Source organism: Kogia breviceps, chromosome 2, assembly GCF_026419965.1.
Source record: "Kogia breviceps isolate mKogBre1 chromosome 2, mKogBre1 haplotype 1, whole genome shotgun sequence".
Classification (NCBI taxonomy): Eukaryota; Metazoa; Chordata; class Mammalia; order Artiodactyla; family Physeteridae; genus Kogia; species Kogia breviceps.
This window is the reverse complement of record NC_081311.1, coordinates 19,102,730-19,126,653: the sequence shown is the minus strand read 5'-3', so window position 1 is coordinate 19,126,653 and position 23,924 is coordinate 19,102,730. Positions and strand designations below refer to the sequence as shown.

General features: G+C 34.1%; 1 protein-coding gene across 5 annotated transcripts in view; it reads left to right on the top strand.

Annotated features, from left to right (window-relative positions):
* SHOC2 (SHOC2 leucine rich repeat scaffold protein) overlaps positions 1-20,462 on the top strand; it is a 104,678-nt gene extending 84,216 nt beyond the window's left edge. For all 5 annotated transcript variants that reach the window (XM_059051960.2, XM_059051962.2, XM_067024684.1 and 2 more), the window contains 6 exons: positions 3,747-3,877; positions 8,658-8,846; positions 13,964-14,086; positions 16,244-16,381; positions 16,698-16,815; positions 18,359-20,462. In XM_059051960.2, coding sequence (XP_058907943.1) covers positions 3,747-3,877; positions 8,658-8,846; positions 13,964-14,086; positions 16,244-16,381; positions 16,698-16,815; positions 18,359-18,567 — 908 coding nt within the window. In that variant the 3' untranslated portion in view covers positions 18,568-20,462. The remainder of the gene's footprint in view (positions 1-3,746; positions 3,878-8,657; positions 8,847-13,963; positions 14,087-16,243; positions 16,382-16,697; positions 16,816-18,358) is intronic.
* The last annotated feature ends 3,462 nt before the right edge of the window (positions 20,463-23,924 follow it).

The following is a 23,924-nucleotide window of genomic DNA, read 5'->3' as shown; positions in this document are numbered from 1 at the left end:
ATTTTTTTTCTTAGATTCCATATATATTATCATAGTATTTAAAAAAAATATTTATTTATTTGGCTACACCGGGTCTTCGTTGCGGCATGTGGGATATTTAGTTGCGTCATGTGGGATCTTTAGTTGTGGCATGCCGGATCTAGTTCCCTGATCAGGGATCGAACATGGACCCCCTGCACTGGGAGCACAGAGTCTTAACCACTGGACCACCAGGGAAGTCCCCAGAGTATTTTTTTTTTTCTTTTTGTGGTACACGAGCCTCTCACTGTTGTGGCCTCTCCCGTTGCGGAGCACAGGCTCCGGATGCGCAGGCTCAGCGGCCATGGCTCACGGGCCCAGCCGCTCTGCGGCATGTGGGACCTTCCCGGACCGGGGCACGAACCCGTATCCCCTGCATCAGCAGGTGGACTCTCAACCACTGCGGCACCAGGGAAGCTGCCCCAGAGTATTTTTGATAGCAATACTAACTCTTTAAAATGTAAAGGGTAAAAATTAGCTCCATTTAGTCATTTCTTAGAACCTTGATCACTGTTTTCTTCAGCAAAAGGGAAGGATGCAAATGAGTGTAACAGGATAAGGAATATGAGGCATGGTGACTGCCCTCCTAGGTTTTAAGGCTTAACTTATTCTATAGGCTAATATATATTTTCTATAAATATTGGAGTAATGTTAGACATATCTAAGAAAGAAAATTATTCATAAAACAGCTTTTTGAAAAATGGTCAAAGCAAAAAGAAAGAAATGGACAAACATCAGAAAGTTGCTGAAAGTTGAAAGGCATCAAAATATCTCCAAAAAGTTAAGTGTGACACAGGCATCCACTTGAATACAGGCATACCTTGGAGACATTATAGATCCCATCCCAGGCCAGCACAACAAAGTGAATATCACAATAAAGCATCACACAAATTTTTTGTTTCCCAGTGCATATAAAAGTTATGTTCATACAGTACTGTAGTCTATTAAGTGTGCAATAGCATTATGTCTAAAAAATGTACAAACCTGAATTTAAAATAGTTTATTGATAAAAAGTACTAACCATCATCTGAGCCTTAAGGGTCTTGCCTTGGTCCTCATGGCTGCTGACTGATCAGGGTGGTGGCTGCTGAAGGTTGGGTGGATGTGGCAGTTTCTTAAATCAAACCACATGAAGTTTGCTGCATTGACTGACTTTTCCTTTCCTGCAGCATGTAATGGTATGTAATACCATTTTACCCACAATAGAGCTTCTTTCAAAATTGGAGTCAGTTCTCTCAAACCCCTGCCACTGCTTTATCAATGAAAGCTTATGTAATATTCTAAATCCTTTGTTGTCATTTCAAAAGTCTTCACAGCATCTTTACCAAGAGTAGGTTCCACCTCCAGAAACCACTTTCTTCGTTCATCTGTAAGAAGCAGTGCCTCATTTGTTAAAAGTTTTATCACAAGATTGCAGCAATTCAGTCACATCTTCAGGCTCCACTTCTAATCCTAGAAGTCTAGAGAGTCAGCCTGTCTGAAGCTTTGGAGCCAAGCATTGACTTCTCCTCTATAGCTCTGAAAGTTCTAAATGGCATCTTCAGTATAAGGCTGTTTTGTCTACATTGAAAACCTTGTATAGTGTAGCCGCCTTCATTAATTATCTTACCTGCATCTTCTGGATGACTTGCTACAGCTTCTACATTAGCACTTGCTGCTTCACCTTGTACTTTTATGTATGGAGAGCTGTCTCTTTTCTTAAACCTCATGAACCAACCTCAGTTAGCTTCTAACTTTTCTTCTGCAGCTTTCTCACCCTCTCAGCCTTCATAGAATTGAACAGAGTTAGGGCCTTGCTCTGAATTAGGCTTTGGCTTAAGGGAATGTAGTGGCTGGTTTGATCTTCTATCTGGACCACTAAAACGTTCTTTACTTCAGCAGTAAGGCTATTTTCCTTTTCTGTCATTCACATGTTCACTACAGTAGCTCTTTTAATTTCCTTCAAGGACTTTTCCTTTGCATTCACAACTTGGCTGACTGGCACAAGAGGCCTAGCTTTCAACCTAGCTGTCCACATACCTTTCTCACTTAGCTTAATCATTTCTAGCTTTTTATTTAAAGTGAAAGACATGCGACTCTAACTTTCACTTGGTTAGAGGTCACTGTAGGGTTATTATTGGCCTAATTTCAATATTGTTGTATCTCGGGAGAGGGAGAGACTGAAGCAGCTGGTCAGTGGAGCAGATAGAGTACACACAGCATTTATCAATTTAAGTTCACGGTCTTAAATGGGTGCAGTTCATGGCACCCCAAAACAATTATACTAGTAACGTCGAAGATCACTGATCATAGATCACAGTAGCAAGTATAATAATAATGGAAAAGTTTGAAATATGGCAAGAATTACTAAAATGTGACACAGAGACATTAAGTGAGCAAATGATGTTGGAAAATGGCACCAATAGACTTGTTCAATGCACGGTTGCCACAAACCTTCAATACGTAAAGTTGCAGTATCTGTGAAGCACAATAAAGCAAAGTACAGTAAAATGAAGTATGCCTATAATTTCCAATACTGGTAAAACTGTTTAGTTTAAAACTAGAGGCTACATTTAACATTTTAACCTAGCCCAACTAAAAATGTTATAGCAACAATTGCAATGTGGAATCAGAAAATAACTTTAACCAGTCATGGCAAAGAAATACATTGAGCTAAATTCTCATTACTCTTATCTTTTTTGCTATCAAAATGAACTTATTTTCTGATGTCTGTTGTTTGGGAAATTAAATTTGATTTAAGCCTTCTGTGATAGCAGATATCATCATATTCATCCATGTAGCTTACATGTAGCTTGCCATGGGTCTTGGCAATAAAAGTTGAAAATGTCTGTTTTTCTGCTTTGCTTATTTTAGGTATTCAATAGTGGCTAATATGCTCAAGCTGGATATGTTTAGATAATAAGAGAGACAATAACTTTCACTTTTTGTAAAAAATTATTATTATTTTTTTCAGTACGCGGGCCTCTCACTGTTGTGGCCTCTCCCGTTGTGGAGCACAGGCTCTGGATGCACAGGCTCAGAGGCCATGGCTCGCGGGCCCAGCCGCTTCGCGGCATGTGGGATCTTCCTGGACCGGGGCACGAACCCGTGTCCCCTGCATCGGCAGGCGGACTCTCAACCACTACGCCACCAGGGAAGCCCTGTAAAAAATTATTTTGAGAAATTTTTTTACCATCAGGTCAACTTTTTAGAGAAATTTTGGAATGTTTATATTTAAATTCATGGAAAATATTGAACCTTTCTGATCTCACAAAATAATTGTGCATCTTATATTTTAAATAATACCATTTTAGAAATTTGGAAATTTTTTCTTCAAAATTTACATGTACATTTTTTTATATAGCCACTTGTTCTGTATTGGATCACCATCACACAGATACAAATGGGATTAACTATTAATACATTTAAAATATTTACTACTTTGATGTTATTCAATTAGGCCTTATCTAAAGGTTAATTTTTTTATTAAAGTGTGACAGTACTTTCCAATAATTGATTTTAAAAATTGACTTATAGCTGTGTATATCATTATTTCTCTAAGAGGGCACAAAAGTGGTTTCAGTTTCATCGTAATTGATAGAGTGTAGTGTGCAGTTTCTTGGTACAAAAAGTTAAGGATCTTGCTGAAATAGTGCTTCAAAGTAATTCATAAATACTGGTTGATAACCTGGGACAGTGACAGGCTCATCAGATTAAAAAAAAAATTCCCTTTTTTTGTGTGTTCACAGGAAACCTGTCCAGCTTAAGTCGTCTTGGTCTGAGATATAACAGACTGTCAGCAATACCCAGATCATTGGCAAGATGCAGTGCACTTGAAGAATTAAATTTAGAGAACAATAACATTTCTACTTTACCAGAGGTAAGTGGATTACAGTAAACTTTTGAAACAAGTCTGCAAGGTAATGAAGGGAAAACTAGTCAATCTTTACAGCTGGGTAAATAATACGATGATTGAAATTGCTTAAATAATGGGTATGCTATGGACATATAGCCCACCACTGAGATAAAAATTCCAAAAAAGAAAGAGTAGATACGATTATAGGAACAGAAAGGAAGGTGGAAAATCAGTGTGCTACTTTCCTCTTTAGCACCATGTAAATCTTTCTCATGTCATTTGGGACTTGGACAATAAAAGCCATTAAGGAGAGGTTGTATGTCTGGTTTTAAAACTCAGCTACCCCACCCAGTTCAGTTATAAAAGAAAAAAGATATTGTAGAAAGATGATAAAAGAATGACTATATAGAATACACTACTTATTATCCAGATTAATATGAGCTGTACCATGACTGTGATCCAAATTATTACCCTGCTTATACAATAACATTAAAGCCTGTTTAGCATATACCAGTCACCAGAATCTGCTATTTTTTTAACACATTATTTTTAATTTGGGTTTTGTTGGTTCTGTTAGAAAAATATTTTCACTTTTGCATAGAGATTAATTGGGCAAGATACAATATTCTTTTTAAAATTGTCTTTCTCAACTTTATTATTTTTTACTCCTGCCATTTCTTCTTTTGCTACCTGCTGTTTTAGCATACCCAACAACTAGTAAGTTTGCTTGTAGTTATTCAAGCATAATATCTTACTGTAGTATTCTAACAAGCAAAAGAATGGAATTGTGGAGTTATGGATTGATTGGACTTTTCAAAGTCTTTTTTTTCTAATAATTAAAACTATATAAGTAGCCCTATTTTTAGATTATTACTAATTTTCCTAACTCTGTGTGTGTGTGTGTGTGTGTGTGTGTGTGTGTGTGTGTGTGTGTATTTGAATTAAGAATAAAGGTGCTTTGGATGAATGTTTTTCAGATATATGCTTTGATTTATAATGAACAATTTGAGTAGGTAAGGCTCTAGGTTTGTAGCAATTAGTTTATCAAATAAATTTATTTAATTGATTTGTTTCTTAGGCATACAAAAATAAAGTAGCACCTATTAATTTGGTTCCTATTAATCTAGATGCTTGCGTTTTCAGAAAAAACTTGGTCAGAGTACAAAATTGAGTTTCCCAGGATTGTAGTTTCTTGTCTGAACCAGTTCACTAAAACTACTATGACAGTATATCACCTGTGGCAAAAGAGTACTATTGTTAGCAGTAGTTTAAGCGGGATAAGGATTAGAATACACAGATTGTAGATATCGCCCTGACAGCTAGACTGTTTGGATTTTTAAATTTCTGTGATGGTGGTAATTTACAGTGATCAGAATGGGTGAGGTTCTACTGTTTAATGTCATCCTCTTTCTAACAGTTATTCACATCCATAATAAGGGAAATAATTAGCATATTAATTAGACCTTGTTTGGATTTTTTTGTGTGGGGGGGATTTTTTTAGGATGTGATTTGTGAGCTTAAGTAAGACTGACTGCTTTTACTATGTCAATATGCCTAAATATAAAGACTTGGGTGTATATGAAGTTTCACCAAGTGAGAAATTTTAATATTTATTTATATATCCAGTCTTATTGTCACTGAAGGGAAACATAATTATTGGAAACCTCTTAGGATAAAGACACGTGCTAAGTACTTTCATATATAATATTTTGTTACTGAAATAAGTCAGGATTTATTTTTGATAAGAGAATTATAAAGACAGCTCTCTTCAGTCTGGCTGTGGAAGAAAGGGTGTATGTGTTTAAATAGGCCCGTTTTCAGATAGAGAAGCAATGGGAGAAATCCTTGATTGGCATTGTTCAGATACTGGAAAACATTAAGTTTTATTTAAAAGTAGTAGTCTATGTGCTTTGGAAGTAGTGTGTTTTTTTTGTTTTTTTTTGGTTTTTTTTTTTTTTTTTTTGCGGTACACGGGCCTCTCACTGTTGTGGCCTTTCCCGTTGAGGAGCACAGGCTCTGGACGCACAGGCTCAGCGGCCATGAGTCACGGGCCCAGCCGCTCCGCAGCATGTGGGATCTTCCCAGACCGGGGCACAAACCCGCGTCCCCTGCATCAGCAGGCGGACTCCCAACCACTGCACCACCAGGGAAGCCCCGGAAGTAGTGTATTCTTAATGCAAATGTGTAATTATCTGCATTTATAATCACAATAAGAAAAATAATAAAATCCATTAAACAGCACCTAGACGTTCAAGCTGGCAAGAAAAATCAGGAAAGTGGTTTTCACTGGGGGTGCATTATATTGCTGAAATCAGAGCTGGCAAAATGACTACATACTTTTCCATTTGAAGACTGTCTGAAAATGGACTAGTTTTGATGTAGACATAAACACAAAAGGAGAAAGAACTTAATGAATTTAAGCACATATACTCAAGGCATAAGGCTAGGAGCTCTACATGTATTATTCCATTTAAATCTTCACTATAATCCTACTAGTTATTGGGGTAGTCTCATCAAACAGGGAAATAAGACTTAAGAGAAGTCATGTTTTTGGCCAAATTTGTCACGCTTAAATATTTTTTCTGGAAATATGGTGAGAGATATATTATCTAATTAATTCACCAGAGATCACAAGGCTGGTAAGTAGAAGATGTGAGATGGGAACCCAGATGTGTCTGACTCTAAAGCAATGATAAGCAACCCCAAAGCTTCATAGTATGACCTAAGAATGGAAAGGTTGGAGAGCTGCATTCTTGTTGCCACTTTTTCAAATATCCTCAGGTGTTAATAACATTTTTTCATAAAAGAATATCAATTCAGTAAAGTAAGTCGGGGCTTCCCTGACTTACTTTGACTTCCCTGAGTCTGCCTGCCGATGCAGGGGACACGGGTTCGTGCCCCGGTCTGGGAAGATCCCACATACCACGGAGCGGCTGGGCCCGTGAGCCATGGCTGCTGAGCCTGCACGTCCGGAGGCTGTGCTCCGCAACGGGAGAGGCCACAACAGTGAGAGGCCCGCATATCGCAAAAAATAAAATAAAATAAAATAAAATAAAGTCACCTCTAAGAATAATAAAAATAACATTTTTGTCATGAGACTCAATAAAACTCCTTTACTTACAATGAAGTAGTATATAGACATTTTCCCCAAATTGACTGCCATGAAAGTTTTCTCTTTCTGTATTTTCTTTTTTTCTGTGTATAGCAATTGACAAATGTTGAGTAGCTTATTCATGTTCATCATAAAGGACAAGTTTCAGTTCACTAATTATAACTTCAATTATATTGTTATTTCTTTCCTTCAGTGGGCCTTGCAAATCACAGCTGACACTTCAGGTACTAAGTCTTCAGTTTCCTCATGGTGGATAGCCAAAATTTGAACATTATTTAAAACACACACCTCATAATGTTTGTTTTCTCCTTGCTTGGTCCTTTACATCAATCCAGAATATTTTCTTCTGCTTCTCTGAGTATTAAAAAGTTTTGTTCATCCTTTAAGATCTGGCACACTCTCAGCCTTCTTCCTGCTTTTCTAGTTATTCCAGTATTTCTTCTTTTCTTTGAATTTAAATAAAGAAGTGACTTAAAATTTGAGCACCTATTATAATGCAAGGTATTGTAAAACTATTTATATATTTTTATTTCTTAAAAAAACCCCTCTATTATAGCCCATAAAATAAGGCATCATCATTTTACAAATGAATAAAACTAGTGTTCAGAGAAATAACTTGCCCAAAGTCACAAGCTACTGAAAGATAGGGCCAGGATATAAAACTATTTTATAGCCTGTACCAGTGTTTCTCAAACATTAATGAGCATACAAATCACCTGGGAATCTTAAGACTCATATTATGATTCTGTAGGAGTAGGGCCTAAGAGTCCTCATTTCTAGCATGCTCTCAGGGGATTCTGATGCTGCTCTTCCTTGAGCCAGACTTTGAATAGCAAGAACCTATTCTGTATACTTTATTACTGATTATATACAGTTATATATTATTTTCTTTTTCCTATCTGCATGCTTTATTTCTGTAAGTGGGATTTAGTCTTCTTAATGGCAGAGATTCTTTTTTAATACCTAGCACTGTGGTTACATGGTGGGAGACTGAAGTAAGAGGGAATATGGGGTTATATGCTAATTAAATACTTGTTTGGTAGATGTATATTCCCTCAGAAATTTACTGTATGGAAAAGCAATATAATATATAATATGAGGAAGTATATTATTTTCTGAAGTTAATATTCCTAAAAGGAACATTTAAATTACTGAATGACACCTTACTCTGTGCCAAGCATTATATTAACCTTAATAATAATTTATAGATAGGTACTTAACTAAGACCTGCATAGGATTGATCACATAGCAGGTGGCAGTGAGGACTCAGACCCAGGACTGTCTGATACCAATGTTTCTGCTTTTATAGAGGTCTAAAACTAGCCACTCATGAAACACCTTTTACCCACAGACATATTTCCTTTACTCTGTAGAGTGTTTTAAATAAATTAAAGCCAAAGAATAAAAATTAGGAAATTCAATGTAAGTAAATGAATTTCCTGTTTCTTTGTGAAGTCTTGAAATCTGACTACATTGGCTCCACATTCCTGCAAGGCAGCAGTTAGCTAGAGCTGAGTAGTGAGTGACTGACTTTCCTCTAGATGAGGCATCACAGAACCGGTCCAACCAGTCTCTGTCAGTTGTTACCTGCAAGGCCCTTTGAGGCATTTGTTTGGGACTGCTGCTCTGTACTCTACAGAATAAGTCTTGTTACAGTTCTAATTCTTATGTTTATTTCATTTTCTTTTACAGAGTCTTTTATCAAGTCTTGTGAAACTGAATAGTTTGACCTTAGCTAGAAACTGCTTCCAGTTATATCCAGTAGGTGGTCCATCTCAGTTTTCCACCATCTATTCCCTCAACATGGAACACAATCGAATCAACAAAATCCCATTCGGAATTTTCTCCAGAGCAAAAGTATTAAGTAAGCTGAATATGAAGGTAAGCCTCTATTTGTAGTAGGGGAAAATAACTACTATGACTAGTACTTCTAATATTTAGGGTTTATCTATCAGAATGGGTACTTGTTTCTTGGTGATGGGAATCTAAACTGATAATAAGGGTACTTCAGGACAATTTGTGTTAGACAACAAATAGCTTAGAACCATGCAATAGCCTTAGCAATTTGAATAATCATGAATATCCATAAAAGCATAGTTGTAGGGATATTTATTGCAGAGCTTTCCATTTAACTGGTACCAACTTACTGAAATTAATAGGGATTTCATTTCTTAAAAGGACTATATCTTCAGTGAAATAATATGAAGCAATTACAAATAATACTCTAGTTTAGAAGAATATTAAATACCAGTTGAAATATTCTCAATTTATTAAGTAGGAAAAAGTTAAGCATGTAAAGATTCTCTTTGTATACATTGTTTTTAAAAGCTGTTTTTAATGTGTTCGATTATATATTAAATATCTATAGATTTATATGCATACATATAGCCAGTGTTTACTAAAATATAATGTTTATCTTTGAATATCAGAATTATTTATAGGTGATCTCTTTTTTTAATCTTTTTCTTTTTATTGAGGTATAATTGACCTCCAACATTATATTAGTTTCAGATATACAACATAATGATTCAATATTTGTATATATTGTTAAATGATCACCCCAGTAGGTCTAGTTAAAATCCATCACCATACATAGTTACAGAATTTTATTTTCTTGTGATGAGAACTTTTAAGATTTACTCTGTCATCAGCTTTCAAATATGCAATACAATGTTATTAACTATAATCACCATGCTGTACTTTTGACTCTCTTCATCCATTTCATCTACCCTCTATCCCCTGCCTCTGGCAACCACCAATATGTTCTTTTTCTCTCTGAGCTTGGTTTTTGTTATTGCTGTTGTTTGTTTGTTTTTTTAGATTCCACATATAAGTGAGATCATATGGTATTTTTCTTTCTTTGTCTGACTTATTTCATTTAGCATAATGCCCTCAAAGTCCATCCATGTCCTCACAAATGGCAAGATTTTTATACCTTTTTATGACTGGATAGTATTCCATTGAATATATATACATCTTCTTTATGCATTGATTCAATGGTGGACACTTAGGTTGTTTCCATATCTTGGCTGTTGTAAATAATGTTGCAATGAACATAAAGGTGCATATTTCTTTTTGAGTTAGTGCTTTTGTTTTCTTTGGATAAATACATTGGAGTAGAAATGCTGGATCATATGGTAATTCTCTTTTTAATTTTTTGAGGAACCTCCATACTGTTTTCCATAGGGACTGCACCAATTTACATTCCCACCAACAGTGCAGAAGGATTCCTTTTTCTCCACTTTCTCACCAACACTTGTTATTTCTTGTCTTTTTGATAATAGCCATTCTGACAGCAGTGAAGTGATATCTCATTATGGTTTTGATTTGCATTGCCCTGATAATTAGTGATATTGAGTACATTTTCATGTACCTGTTGGCCATCTGTATGTCTTCTTTGGAAAAATGTCTATTCAGATCCTGTGCTCATTTTTTAATTGGATTGTTTGGGTGTTTTTTTGCTGTTGAACTGTATGAGTTCTTTATATATTTTGGATGTTAATCCCTTGTCAGAGAGATGATTTGCAAATATTTTCTCCTAATGGGTGATTTTTAGTTTCTTTATACTTGTCTGTATTCTCTACAGTGAATGAGTTTCACATTTATAATAAGAAAAAGGAATTTTATTGCAAAAGGAGGAAAGAAATGAAAAATGATCTGTCCAGTGATTTAATTTGTAGGGAACAAACTTTAGGCCCACAGGTAATAATAATTGGCCACATAACTAATTCATGGCTGAGATATAGTGTTCTTTATATTGTATCATACTACATCCGTTTGTCTTTGATGAACCATTTCAAAATAATTGTGGTTCTTTAAACTACAGTCTAATTGTATAATTTTTAATTCAATGTATACTTCTTCATAAGTATATGTATCTTTTATAATTGTTTGGAAGTATATAATAAGTGAACCAGTGGAAGTTCAAAACAGTCTTAATAATCTTAAACAAGTAAAATGTACTGTTAACTAGTGTGGTTATATGAGGTTTACCAGTGGTAATGGCATTAGTTCTGAATGTTCAATTTGTAATACGAGGCTTAGACAGCATTCCAGGTGTTCATTTGGTTAAACATTTTCTTTAAAATAAATTTATTCATTCATTTTCGGCTGCATTGGGTCTTCGCTGCTGCATGCGGGCTTTCTCTAGTTGCGGCAAGCGGGGGTTACTCTTTGATGTGGTGTGCGGGCTTCTCATTGCAGTGGCTTCTCTTGTTGCGGATCACAGGCTCTAGGCACACAGGCTTCAGTAGTTGCAGCATGTGAGCTCAGTAGTTGTGGTTCACAGGCTCTAGAGCACAGGCTCAGTAGTTGTGGCACATGGGCTTAGTTGCTCCACAGCATGTGGGATCTTCCCGGACCAGGGCTTAAACCCTTGTCCACTGCATTGGCAGGTGGATTCTTAACCACTGCGCCACCAGGGAAGTCCCATTTGGTTAAACATTTTTATGGATATTATGTTATTGTAATATGTTAGCTTGGAAAAGCTTGCTGTTTTCAGTGAAATTATAAAAACTTGGCATAGAGCTTTGAAATTAATTTTTCTTCAAAATCGAGATAAATGGTTAACAAAACTTTTTCTTGAAAGAAATCAAAATGATGCCTGACATTCTCCTCCTCCCATAAGCATCAGTAGTAAATTTTTTTAATGAAAATGCTTTATCGTGCTAATAACTATCAGTAGTTTGGGCATAGGTAGATAAGAAGTTTAAATAGGTAATAAGTTTAAATATTATAATAAAAGAAAAACTTGGCTTTCAAATGGATGTTCGCTACTTGGGATTTCTCTTACGAATGATTTTGTGTAAAATGAGATCAGTAATTAATGTACATTGCAGAAAAAATTTTAAATACAGATGAACAGAGAAGGACATAAAATTTTAAAATTCCACTGCTGTTAATAAATTGGCATATATCATTGATACCCAACTGGGACAGGGAATACTGATGGTCCCATCTCAGTACCAAAATACCCTGAGCATACAACAGTGTGGTAAGAGTTGTTTTATAGGTGAATATGAGGAAGCGGGGAAAAAAACTAGTGAATCACTGGCATGTATTTCACTATTTTTTCTGTGTATATATAGCTATATCTAATTTTTAAATAAAATTAGAATCACAGTGTTTAATCATTTGTTTTTATTATTTAATGATAAGTGTGTTTTTACCATCTTTTCGTATGGATTTTTAAAGTAAAATCATGGATACTTAGTGTTTTAATGATTTAATTTGCTGTCTTATTACAACTTTTTTCCTCTCCTACTTTATTGTTCAGCTCTCTAGAATTGCTGAGCTTATCTGGATTCCTTGTGGGCTGTAGTTAGATATTTCTTCTTCCATTGTGCTCATGAACATTCAGATTTTATTCAGTGATTTCTGTACATTACTGTGAAGTGAGGAAAACATTATATTTATCACTGGGACCTTTGAAATCTCAAGTGTTCATCTGCATAGTGTATTTTTCCATATCCAACGCAGATAATCGCATAGGGAACAAACTTCTAGTTTAGACTTAAAAATAAAAACCTAATTACTGTTTGAAAAACTTTGGAGGCTTAGAGTTTTTGTTCCTTTTCTTTTCTTTCTATTGGATGGGCCAAAAGGTTCGTTCGGTTTTTTCCGTAAGATGGCTCTAGTAGCACTTAGTTGTCTTTAACTTCATGCAAAACAATTTTGTTAGATTGTATGTGACAGCTGTCATATCAGTGTGCATTTTAAAAAAGACTTATCAAAATTGGTGAATTTTTGTGTAGCCATTTTAATATTGAAGATGGAAGAAAAAAAGCAACATTTTTGGCATATTATGCTTTATTATTTCAAGAAAGGTAAAAATGCAACTGAAATACAAAAAGAAGATTTGTTCAGTGTATGGAGAAGGTGCTGTGACTGGTCGAACGTGTCAGAAGTAGTTTGCAAAGTTTCATGCTGGAGATTTCTCGCTGGACGATGCTCCACGGTCAGGTAGACCAGTTGAAGTTGATAACAATCAAATTGAAACAATAATTGAGAACAATGAACGTTATATTATGCGGGAGATAGCTGACATACTCAGAATATCCAAATCAAGCACTGAAAATAATTTGCACCAGCTTGGTTATGTTAATCGCTTTGATGTTTGGGTTCCACATAAGTTAGGCGAAAAAACCTTGACCATATTTCCACATGCGATTCTCTACTGAAACGTAATGAAAATGTTCCCTTTTTAAAACAAATTGTGATGGGCGATGAAAAGTGGATAGTGTACAATAATGTGGAAAGGAAGAGATCATGGGGCAAACGGAATGAACCACCACCAACCACACCAAAGGCTGGTCTTCATCCAAAGAAGATGATGTTGTGTATATGGTGGGATTGGAAGGGAGTCCTCTATTATGAGCTCCTTCTGGAAAACCAAACGATTAATTCCAACAAGTACTGCTCCCAATTAGACCCACTGAAAGCGGCACTTGACAAAAAGCGTCTAGAATTAGTCAACAGAAAACGCATAATCTTCCATCAGGATAACGCAGGACTGTGTGTTTCTTTGATGACCAAGCAAAAGCTGTTACAGCTTGTCTGGGAAGTTGTGATTAATCTGCTGTATTCACCAGACATTGCACCTTTGGGTTTCCATTTTTTTCGGTCTTTACAGAATACCCTTAATGGGAAAAATTTCAATTCCCTGGAAGACTGTAAAAGGCACCTGGACCAGTTCTTTGCTCAAAAAGGTAAAAAGTTTTGGGAAGATGGAATTATGAGGTTGCCTGAAAAGTGGCAGAACGTAGTGGAACAAAAGGGTGAATACGTTGTTGTTCAATAAAGTTCTTGGTGAAAATGAAAAAAATGTGTCTTTTATTTTTACTTAGAAAATCAAAGGCGCTTTTTGGCCCATCCAATATATTTAGACATCAAAAAAGGGAATGACTTTTTCTGTTTAAGAATTCTCTTTCTATAGGGAGGTACATATGGAGCTTTGTTTTTGTGGTTTTACCTTGAGTGCTTCCTTTTGTCTTTGTCAGGACAATCAGTTGACATCACTTCCCTTGGATTTTGGAACTTGGACCAGTATGGTAGAATTGAATTTAGCTACAAATCAGCTCACAAAGATCCCTGAGGATGTGTCTGGTCTTGTTTCTCTTGAGGTGAGTATAAAAGAGCATCTAGAACTCCTTAGACTCTTCCACAGTTTTCTCACTCGTGAAGTTTCCAATTAAACAATTTCTGAGTGGGTGAAGATCATAATTACTGGGTTTGGCCAAAAAGTTCGTTCGGGTTTTTCTGTAAGATGGTACAGAAAAACCCAAACGAACCTTTTGGCCAACCCAGTAGAAATGTTAGTGCTCTCGGGACTTCCCTGGCAGTCCAGTGGTTAAAACCTTGTGCTTCCAATGCACGGGGGCATGGATTTCTTCCCTGGTCTGGGAACTAAGATCCCACATGCCATGCAGCATGGCCATAAATAAATAGACAAAAGTCCAGATTTAATCAGTTAAGAAAAAGAAAAGGAAAAAAAAAAAAGAAATGTTAGTGCTCTCTTAAGCATGCAGCCCTATTAGGAGGATGAAGTGTTGACTTAATCTGGGCTCAATGCTTTTGAACTACTCTTGCCCACTAAAACTTGGTAGGTTTGAATGCTATAAAGTATCTTTGAAAGAAAGGGTCTCTAAAACTCAGCATCTTTTAGAACATATTTTTTTCTTAGCTCTGTTTAAGAATGCTGCACCATTGTCCTCTAAAATAATTATGGGTTCCTCAGATGGGAATTCAGAACCCTTCATGTAATTCTGACCTACTTTTCCATACTGAATACCCACCTCCTCTTTTATTTACTAACTAAATTGATTATTTTCTTTGTTGGCAATGTGTGCATATTTCCAGCTCTGTACCTTTAGTCTTATTGTTCCCAATATCTAGTATGCTCTCATCCCCTTAAATTTTCCTTTTAAAATTATTTCTCATAATTAAAGATCCATCTTCCTGTTACCTCCTCAGACAAGGATGATTTCTCCTGCCTCTGAGTTACTAACATTTTCACCCTTTGATGAAAAAGTTTACTAGTAGTAAATAAGTATTTCTAAAAATGTCCTCTGTATTCATGTTTTTAAAAAATCTAATTTCTCTATTCTTTTATTATTGTATTTAGTAAGGTGAAATAGTATGGTGTAGTGGTTAACAGCAGGAGCTTTGAAGCCAAACAGATCTGGGTACAGTTCCACTTTAACTCTCTCTATTTATGGATTTAACATGCCCAAGCTTCAGTTTTCTCAGCTGTGAAATGGGGATGATAGTATTCTCCTCATAAAGTTTTAGTTAGGATTAAATGCAATAATGCACATTTCTCATCTAGTATGGTGCAGTGCAAATAGTAGTAAACTCAATAAATGATAGCTCATTTGTGACCACCTAGAGGGGTGGGATAGGGAGGGTGGGAGAGAGGGTGATGCAAGAGGGAAGAGATATGGGAACATATGTATATGTATAACTGATTCACTTTGTTGTAAACGAAAAACTAACACACTATTGTAAAACAGTTATACTCCAATAAAGATATTAAAAAAATAATAAAAATAAATGATAGCTCAATAAATGATATCATTTTCTTGGTCTTACTGAATATGTTTACTTCATTATGTGTAGTATAATTTTGGGAGAAATAAGTGGGCCTAAAAAATTAGCCAGAACTTTATATAGATCTTTCCATTTAGTGCCCTTTTCACTATCCCTGTACCCAGTATTGTTTCCCCACCTAACCCTCCCCCATTGTAACTTCTCTGAGAATAAGGACTATTATCTTCTTCAACCTTTTTTTTCCTTCTTCAGGATATTGCAGGATGCCTTGCAATGTAATAAATTTTCTACAAATAATAACTGTAGTGGATTGTTATGGGTAGTTTGGAAGTCAATTGTTGTCTCCCTTAAATGATGGTTTGTAAGGAGTTTTGAATAAATAATTGGTTTCCTATTAGATACATATTTGTAACTATTCAGTATCAAAAATACCATTAGCTGTATGAATCTTAGTGCAAGTAGTTAATAATTTTATATTTTTTGTAGTTTAGTTAAAATTAAATTCTTTCCTTTTGCTTTTATTAGTTTTGTCTTAATCAAACTATTTTGTTTCCAGTAACTATGGTGATTTTTTTTAGAATAGTAAGTTTAATGTCCTGTTATATAATTAAACATTACCCTTAATATTCACTGTTTAGAAAATTAGCATTGCTTAATAAATTTTAAGCCATGCAATAATATATAATTCTGTTTTTGTGAGCTGTCACACATTATCAAAAATTTCTCTTTAGGTTCTGATATTATCAAACAATCTTCTAAAGAAGCTTCCCCATGGTCTTGGAAACCTTAGGAAGTTAAGAGAGTTGGATTTAGAGGAGAACAAATTAGAATCCTTGCCAAATGAAATTGCTTATCTTAAGGATTTACAGGTAAAACATTATCCTGATGATTTTATAGGTATATAATTAAAATTTTTGGAATGCATTCCAAATTGTACATTATTCTTGGACCAGATAGATTTTCCTGTTATAGCATTAGGGCTGAATTTTACGTTAATGTAACCTATCTGCTTTTGTCTTCATAACAAATGATATTTTTTGAAAGAAAAGCTTATTTAGTGATTCTTATGTTATCCAGTCTAATTTCCATGTTTATTTTATTGGTTTAGTAGTTTAGATGTAGTTTTTTAAAATTTACATCAGTTATGGGAAATATATATGTAACCGTCTTTTGTTAATCTTTTAGAAATTAGTCTTGACAAACAACCAATTAACCACTCTTCCAAGAGGCATTGGTCACCTTACCAATCTTACACATCTAGGCCTTGGAGAGAACCTACTTACTCATCTTCCTGAAGAAATTGGTATGAACCCTTTGGATACTTGACTTTGTAGTAATAATTTGCTTTTGTGTGTTCAAGCAGTATTTCAGAGAAATATAACAAATCTACTATTTTTTTCATCTTAATCAGGTTACATCAGGCTCAGGATTTTTTTTATAGAGCACCAGTAGTGGTTGGTTGGTTGGTTGGTTTTGATTAGGTTTCCTTATGGGGTTTTAGGGTTAATATTATATTTGACAATGTTTTAGCATACTTATATTTCAGTAGGTTTAACCTCAATTTAGAAGAGTTACTTTTCTTCCAAATTTAAAAATTACACAAGCTTGAATTAAATTAGTAGTGTCTTATGCCGAAAGAATCTTCCCTTGTGAGGTTTTAGGATTGATATTAATATTTGATTTAATATTGGTATTTGAGAGTACTTTAGAATTTTCTAAGTGTTTTCATATCCATTACTTCATACTATCAATGTAAACACCTTAAATTTTAGGCAGTGTAAATTGCCTCATTTTACAAAGAGAGTTAATTGATTAAGATCACATAGTAATTCTAAAATTAGTAATCCCATGTATTATATTCTCCCATCTATACCGTGCTGTTTCAGAGGCACTATAGATTAGTGGTTAAGAATGGTTTTGGAGTAAAATAGACAATTCAGAATCTGGCTCTGCTGCTTATTGGTTTTGTGGCTTGGATAAGGTACAGAAACTCCCTAAGCTTCAAGTTTCCTACTTGTAAAATAAGGATAGTAGTAACTTCTCATAGAGTTGCTCTGAATAATAAGTAAAATCTTAAATGTGAACAAATCCATTACCTAGTAACTGTTGTTTTTTATTAGTTTTCTACATACCACTATCAAATAATTATGAATTTTGAAGTTTAAAAATTGGAAACACATAAGGCAACTATACATTTTTATTTCTAGTATGTTTATCCATCTGGCCTCATGCAATTTTGAAACATTTGCCTAGAAAGTATGAGTATCCTAAGACAGTCTAAGAAAAAATCTTAAAAAATTACATAAATTGATTTTTGGCTTACTGTCAAATACGTAATAACTCTCTTAGTGAAAGGTTTATACAAAGTAACAAAAACCTTTCACATGAGAAATGTATTACTAAGAGAGATGATCACATTTTCAATTATCACATTTTCTCCAAGAGGAAAGTGATTATAGGCACTGACTATAATATAATAAACTTACCTCCGGAATTTTGAAAAAATACACATGAATGCCAAGCTATCCCAAACAGAGTCTCTGGAGTTGTAGTATATGTTTTTTCAAAAAAACTCCAAGCTTGAAAACCAACCATAAAGGAAGAGATTCTGATTTAATTGGTATAGAGCGTGACCTGGACATCATGGTTTTTTTAATCTTCCCAGTTTATGTGAATATGCGGGAACGTTTGAGATCCACAGTTGTAGAGAGTTTTAAAACTAAGAGAAGAGAGTAAAAGGAAATGTGTGTTCAGTTTGCATAATACCCAGGATAAGGATCATGCCCAGTTGAACTTTTTAAATAGTAATTAATTTTCTTAAAAAATAATTTTGTTTTTTAAAACAGGTACACTGGAGAATCTAGAAGAGCTGTATTTGAATGACAACCCCAACCTGCATAGCCTTCCCTTTGAGCTGGCTCTTTGCAGCAAGCTTTCAATCATGAGTATTGAGAACTGTCCACTCAGCCATCTTCCACCTCAGATTGTTGCTGGGGGTCCTTCCTTCATCATTCAGTTCCTAAAGATGCAGGGTCCATATCGTGCCATGGTCTGATACAAATCTGCTGGTCCCACACACTGTTCGAAAATAGACTGCCATTAATGTTTCATATCTATATCTGTATCTATTTATGTAGATATTGATATATTTGGCAGATTTATAAAGACTGCGTTATGTGTTTCTGCTAATAGAGGAATCATAGCCATTTAGATTTTTTAAAATTCTGTACAAAAGGCTTATATAAGTTTTCTTTGCTGAACTTGATGGATGTTTTCTGTTGTGTAATACGATATGCCAGTTTGCTTAAAACATTTGCCAACAAATTATGACATTATTAAATTTAAGGGCCAGAGGTAGTATAGTTAGATATACTTTCTCTTAGCAAAAATACTGGGCAAACAATTTTGTTGCAACTTTTCATATGTATTTTCCCCTTACCAATTGTCAGATCTTTATAGTATTATAGGCCCTGAAGCTATAATTTTTCTTTAACTTATTTTGAAATTTGAGATTTGAATTTTATATATTGTTTACAGTCAGAGTAAATCACTGGATTTTTTTTTTTTTGGTTTTGATTTGCTCTGTTTTGATCAGTGAAATCTAGAGTTTATAACCTCTGCTAAAGAATTTGCATCAGCTGATTTAAATATTAAAAGATATTTGCTTGTTGAAACAACTGGCAAAGTGAAAAGATACAGTCAGAAATTCTATAATTCCTTTAATTATGTTTCTCTGATCAATTGTGAAGCAAAATATCTGAAGTGAGTCTTTGGGTTGGGGGGTAGGGTACTGAGACCTTTTCTAGTATAAATATCTTTTCTTAAGTTTGGGGGAACAGAAACTTGTAGTGTAAAGGAGTTTTCATTCCTGAAAGTTGCAGATCCACAAAAACTAACAGAATAATTTGGCAAAAAAAAGACAAAGATACACATAAACACACATTCTATATATGTATATACAATGCTATATAGATATGTATTTATTATATTATAAACTACGATAGGTAACTTTAAGGATTTCTCCCTAGCCTTGTACAATGAAATGAATGTTTTTCTTTGAACACTGCAATATATGTATGTTTCAAGGTTATTTAACAGTGTACTATGGTTTTATATCTTGACTTGCCTTGTACATCTTTCAGTTCTGGAATATCTGCATCTAAGCACAATATCTTCACACTGTGCTATATTGCTGCTGAACTAAATGCACTTTTCCCCACATGTGGAGTACTGGCTTCAAACAATTCAGTTCAGTACCATTGATTTCAATCTTATCTTTCCTTTTTTGGTAGTTAATACAGTTACAGAAAAGAGCACATTGCATAGAAGCCATTGATAGTTCAGTGGAAGTTCTGTAAGATATGCATGTGCTATTTGGTATATTTTCTTTTGCTTTACTGCTTTTAAGGCTAGCAGTATTGTAAGTGTGTGCCCCTTATTACAGTATGCTTACTTTTGATAGTGTCAGTCTAGTCGATTTAATTATTGAAGAGACTCACAGAGCAAGTGCATTCTAGATATCATCCTAAAAAACACTTCCCATATAATGAATAACTATTATGTATAATTAAATATTGCTGCTTGGTTTTCTTTTCTTTTTTTTTTCCATTTAGATGGGCATTGTATTTTAAATAAAACCATTTTTGAAGTAAGGTTATAACATTAAGATAGAAATTTGGAGTGTTGTTTTGCTTTTCCTGGCACTCAAAATCAGGACTAAGTTTGAGGTTCAACCTGTAGTCGTAATTGACAATTTTTTAAGGAGCAACTAAGAAATGGAAGGCAGGTAAAGATATAAAACCGTAGAATGCTTAAATGTGCTGTAAAACTATTGTAGATGTCACTGGATTTTACCAAGTAATATCCTTTCTTCTTTTTTTCCATCTACTGTGGCTTTTCAGTTAAAGTTGTGTTTATAAAAGGAATTTGTTTATTACAGCTCTACCTAGAGCTTGTGTGTATGTGTGGTTTTTAAAAATCTCATATCCAGGTGTGTTTATATCTTAAGATAATGGAACTTGAACTTTAAAGACAGTAGGCAGTAACCTAATGTCTTTTTTTTTTTGAAAAAAATATGGGTATTGTTTCTTAAAAATGGAAATAGATATGGTTTTTAAAACATTTTGGTTCCCCTACCTTCATTTATGTTAGTTTGTAGCAGAAATGCAAAGTGATCACAGTCCTACATGTAGAAGTGATATAACAGGCAAACCATCTATAGCTGAGGAATTATATATATAGTTGTAAGATGCATAAAACCTGTCACATGTATGGCTGCCGCCTTGCAAGAACTCATGAATTTCATTACTTCTAACACGAAACTAAAATGGACTCTAATTTCCCAATTATCCTGTGTGATCATGATATTTAATATTTAAGTAGTTGGAATATAGCAAGGGATATTGTTGAATGACTACATATGATCTAATATTTTCCTAAAACTGCAGTGGGACTAATTGCCATGTCCAACAATTATCCCCCTTTTTTTTTTTAAAGAAATTAGGTTTGGTTTCTCTGAGGCTCAGTAAATAAAAAATGTCATAGAATGTTACACTGTAAAACATTGCTCTAAACTTTGCTTTTTGTTAATATATATAGTGACAAACTGACAATGTCAAACAATCCTTTTGTGGTAGTTAATACTTTTAAAATCCCAAATGATTATTTCATACAGAAAGAATCAGGAGATGCTAAATAATTTATGGATTTGATGGATACAAATGAAAACAATAGAAGATAGAAACTCTTGCAGGAGAAAATACACATAAAATACTTATTTGTACTTTTAGTAAAAGGTGGATAATGCAATTGATATGAGCTCCATAAATGTAATTGCGTATTTCTAATTTATCTCACTGTAAAGCCTGAATCATTTAAAATAGATAAACTGTTATACATCACAATTTATCTAGTCTTTCTCTGATAACTTTTGCTATAACTTTTGCTTTTCTTCTCAGTTATTGCTAAGCCATGCATAAATAGTGAGTCCAAATTTCAGCTTGCAGAATTTGTAATTGTTCATCAATAAGAAAGGGTCGTGGTTAAAGTGTATAAAGTGGTACACTTTGAAATGGAAAGGGGCCTATAAATTGTTGTGTTGGGCCAGTAGCCATACGTCAGAACTGTCTGGAAAACCAGGATATATGGTTTTTCTTGCATGATTAAAAATTAGATGAAAGCAAATGATACAACCCAAAATAAGCAAAAGAATACATTCCTGAAATTTTCAAATTTAACTAAAATAAATAACTTGTGAAGAAAGATTTCCTTCTGCCTATACCAGAAGAAGATGGTATACCACATATCTTTAGCTAGAACTTTTCTCTTGCCTTATTCTTTTGGTTGGTTTAGCCTTTAAGAGCCAATTTGGGGAACTGGAATACATATGACAATCTTTGGTTAATTATCAAATCTCAATTTAAATATGTAAGAATTGTAATACTGATTTGGTATCTAAGGTAGTATCTTGAATGCTGTTATATTACAAAAATATTATGAGAATGTTTTATAAAACATATCAGTACTTTGTTATTGAATAGAATGCCTTCTTAAACCTTACAACACTAATTCTAAGGAAACATTTGTGGGTTTAACTTTTAACTTTGAAATATAAGTTAAAATATAAATAAGGTTTGAATTTTTTTTTTAACTTTTAAAACTGAAGTTGGTCCTTAGTACCTCTTGAAAAACTTTCTCTTTACACACTTATTATACTGTTGACAGCATACATTCTAAATGTAAACTGTTTAGAATGTAAATACCTGTTAGTGATTAGGACTTCAACTGGATAGTAGTTTATAGTGTTTCAGACTGGGGACTTTTTAAAGTTTGGTAGGAGGAATAGTGTCCACTATTGAAAGTAGTATGGGCAGGGCTATCACGTACGGGTTGTGCAGCATACAACAACACTACGTGTTGGGGGGATTTAATCACATCATAGATTTGCATATTTATTATGACAGTTTTTCAGCAGATGGCAGTAAAGTGCCTTGTTGTAACAAAATCATGATATTATGTCAAATTTCTGATACATGGAAGTAAAGAGTCTTGAGGAAGGAGCATTTTCCCTCATTTGCACAAATGGCACTAGGTGGGATAGTGGAGAGAATTTGATTTTCATGCAAATTATTAGAGCTCCATCCTAACAATCCTAATAAATAATATTTAAATGACATTAAAATCCGTTATAGGTACTACTAAAGAGGATCTTACTCTAAAAGTCTAATTAGAGCCTATAGGTGCTTTATCAGTGACTATTATTATTTAGATTTCATATGTTATCTAATTTACCTTTTATCATTACTGGTATTATTTATATGGTGAATTTAACCTTCCACTGGTCTGATCAGGCTTAATATACAAATAACATTTGCATTCGTCATCTATACCACTTTTTTTATGATTTTGTGGTAATTATTTTTCAATAAGTCTAGCTAGCTAGCTAGCACATAAAACCTCATTCCACTACCAAAGGGAATGTTTTCATATATGGCTCAAAACATTTATTTTAATATTAGTCTTTAATAGAAAAGTATACTGATGTATATTTTTTCCTCATTTCTCACCTCAAAACTCATTTTTAACAGAGTTCAGAAAGTTATCTTGTAATTAATAATGAAACAAAGTGTTTTATATGATGGTGTCTTTTGATTATATTTTAATCTGCACACCAGAACTTGTTTATAACTTAATACGTGATAATTTGCATAGTACACAGTTTACAAGGAATAGACAGAACACTACAAAAATGATGCCTGAGAACCATATTTAACAGTTTTGGCTTTTCTCCTAGTAAAAATCAGCCTTCCACTGATGTTTAACATGGTTTGTGCTATTCTGAGTTATGATTCAAGGCTAAAAGGTATAAACAGCCTTCAGAAAATGTACTTTTAACCTGATTTATACTGTTGATTATTTTGACTACATAAAAATCACCTTTTTTAGTCAGTCACTAGTAGCAAGGTATTCAATATAAATAATGTATTTTTAAATGTTTTGCCATTGAATCTTTTAAGAAAGCTCCAATCCTGTGTGTAACTGAAGTTGGACATGAAATCAGTCTTTGCAATGTCATTGAACCACAAGAATGTGGAACTAAGAGAAATGACTCTTCACTACCATTTAATCTTCTGGAAAACGTTAAAAAAGCAAATGGCATGCATAAGATATACAAAAACAGATGCACAAAAAAATGCAACAAAGTATTTTGTGTGGTGAATAGTGACTTTCAGCATAATTATATTGTTCATATTTACTATGTATAAAATACCAAACTTTTAGGATTTGGGGGAATTTTTTAAAAATTAGAGTATATAATGAATATATCCTGTAATGAAGACTGTCCTATAATGGAGACATTGAATTATTAGAGGTGTAATTCCCCATTCTCTGAGCCTTCATTGAAGAAAATGC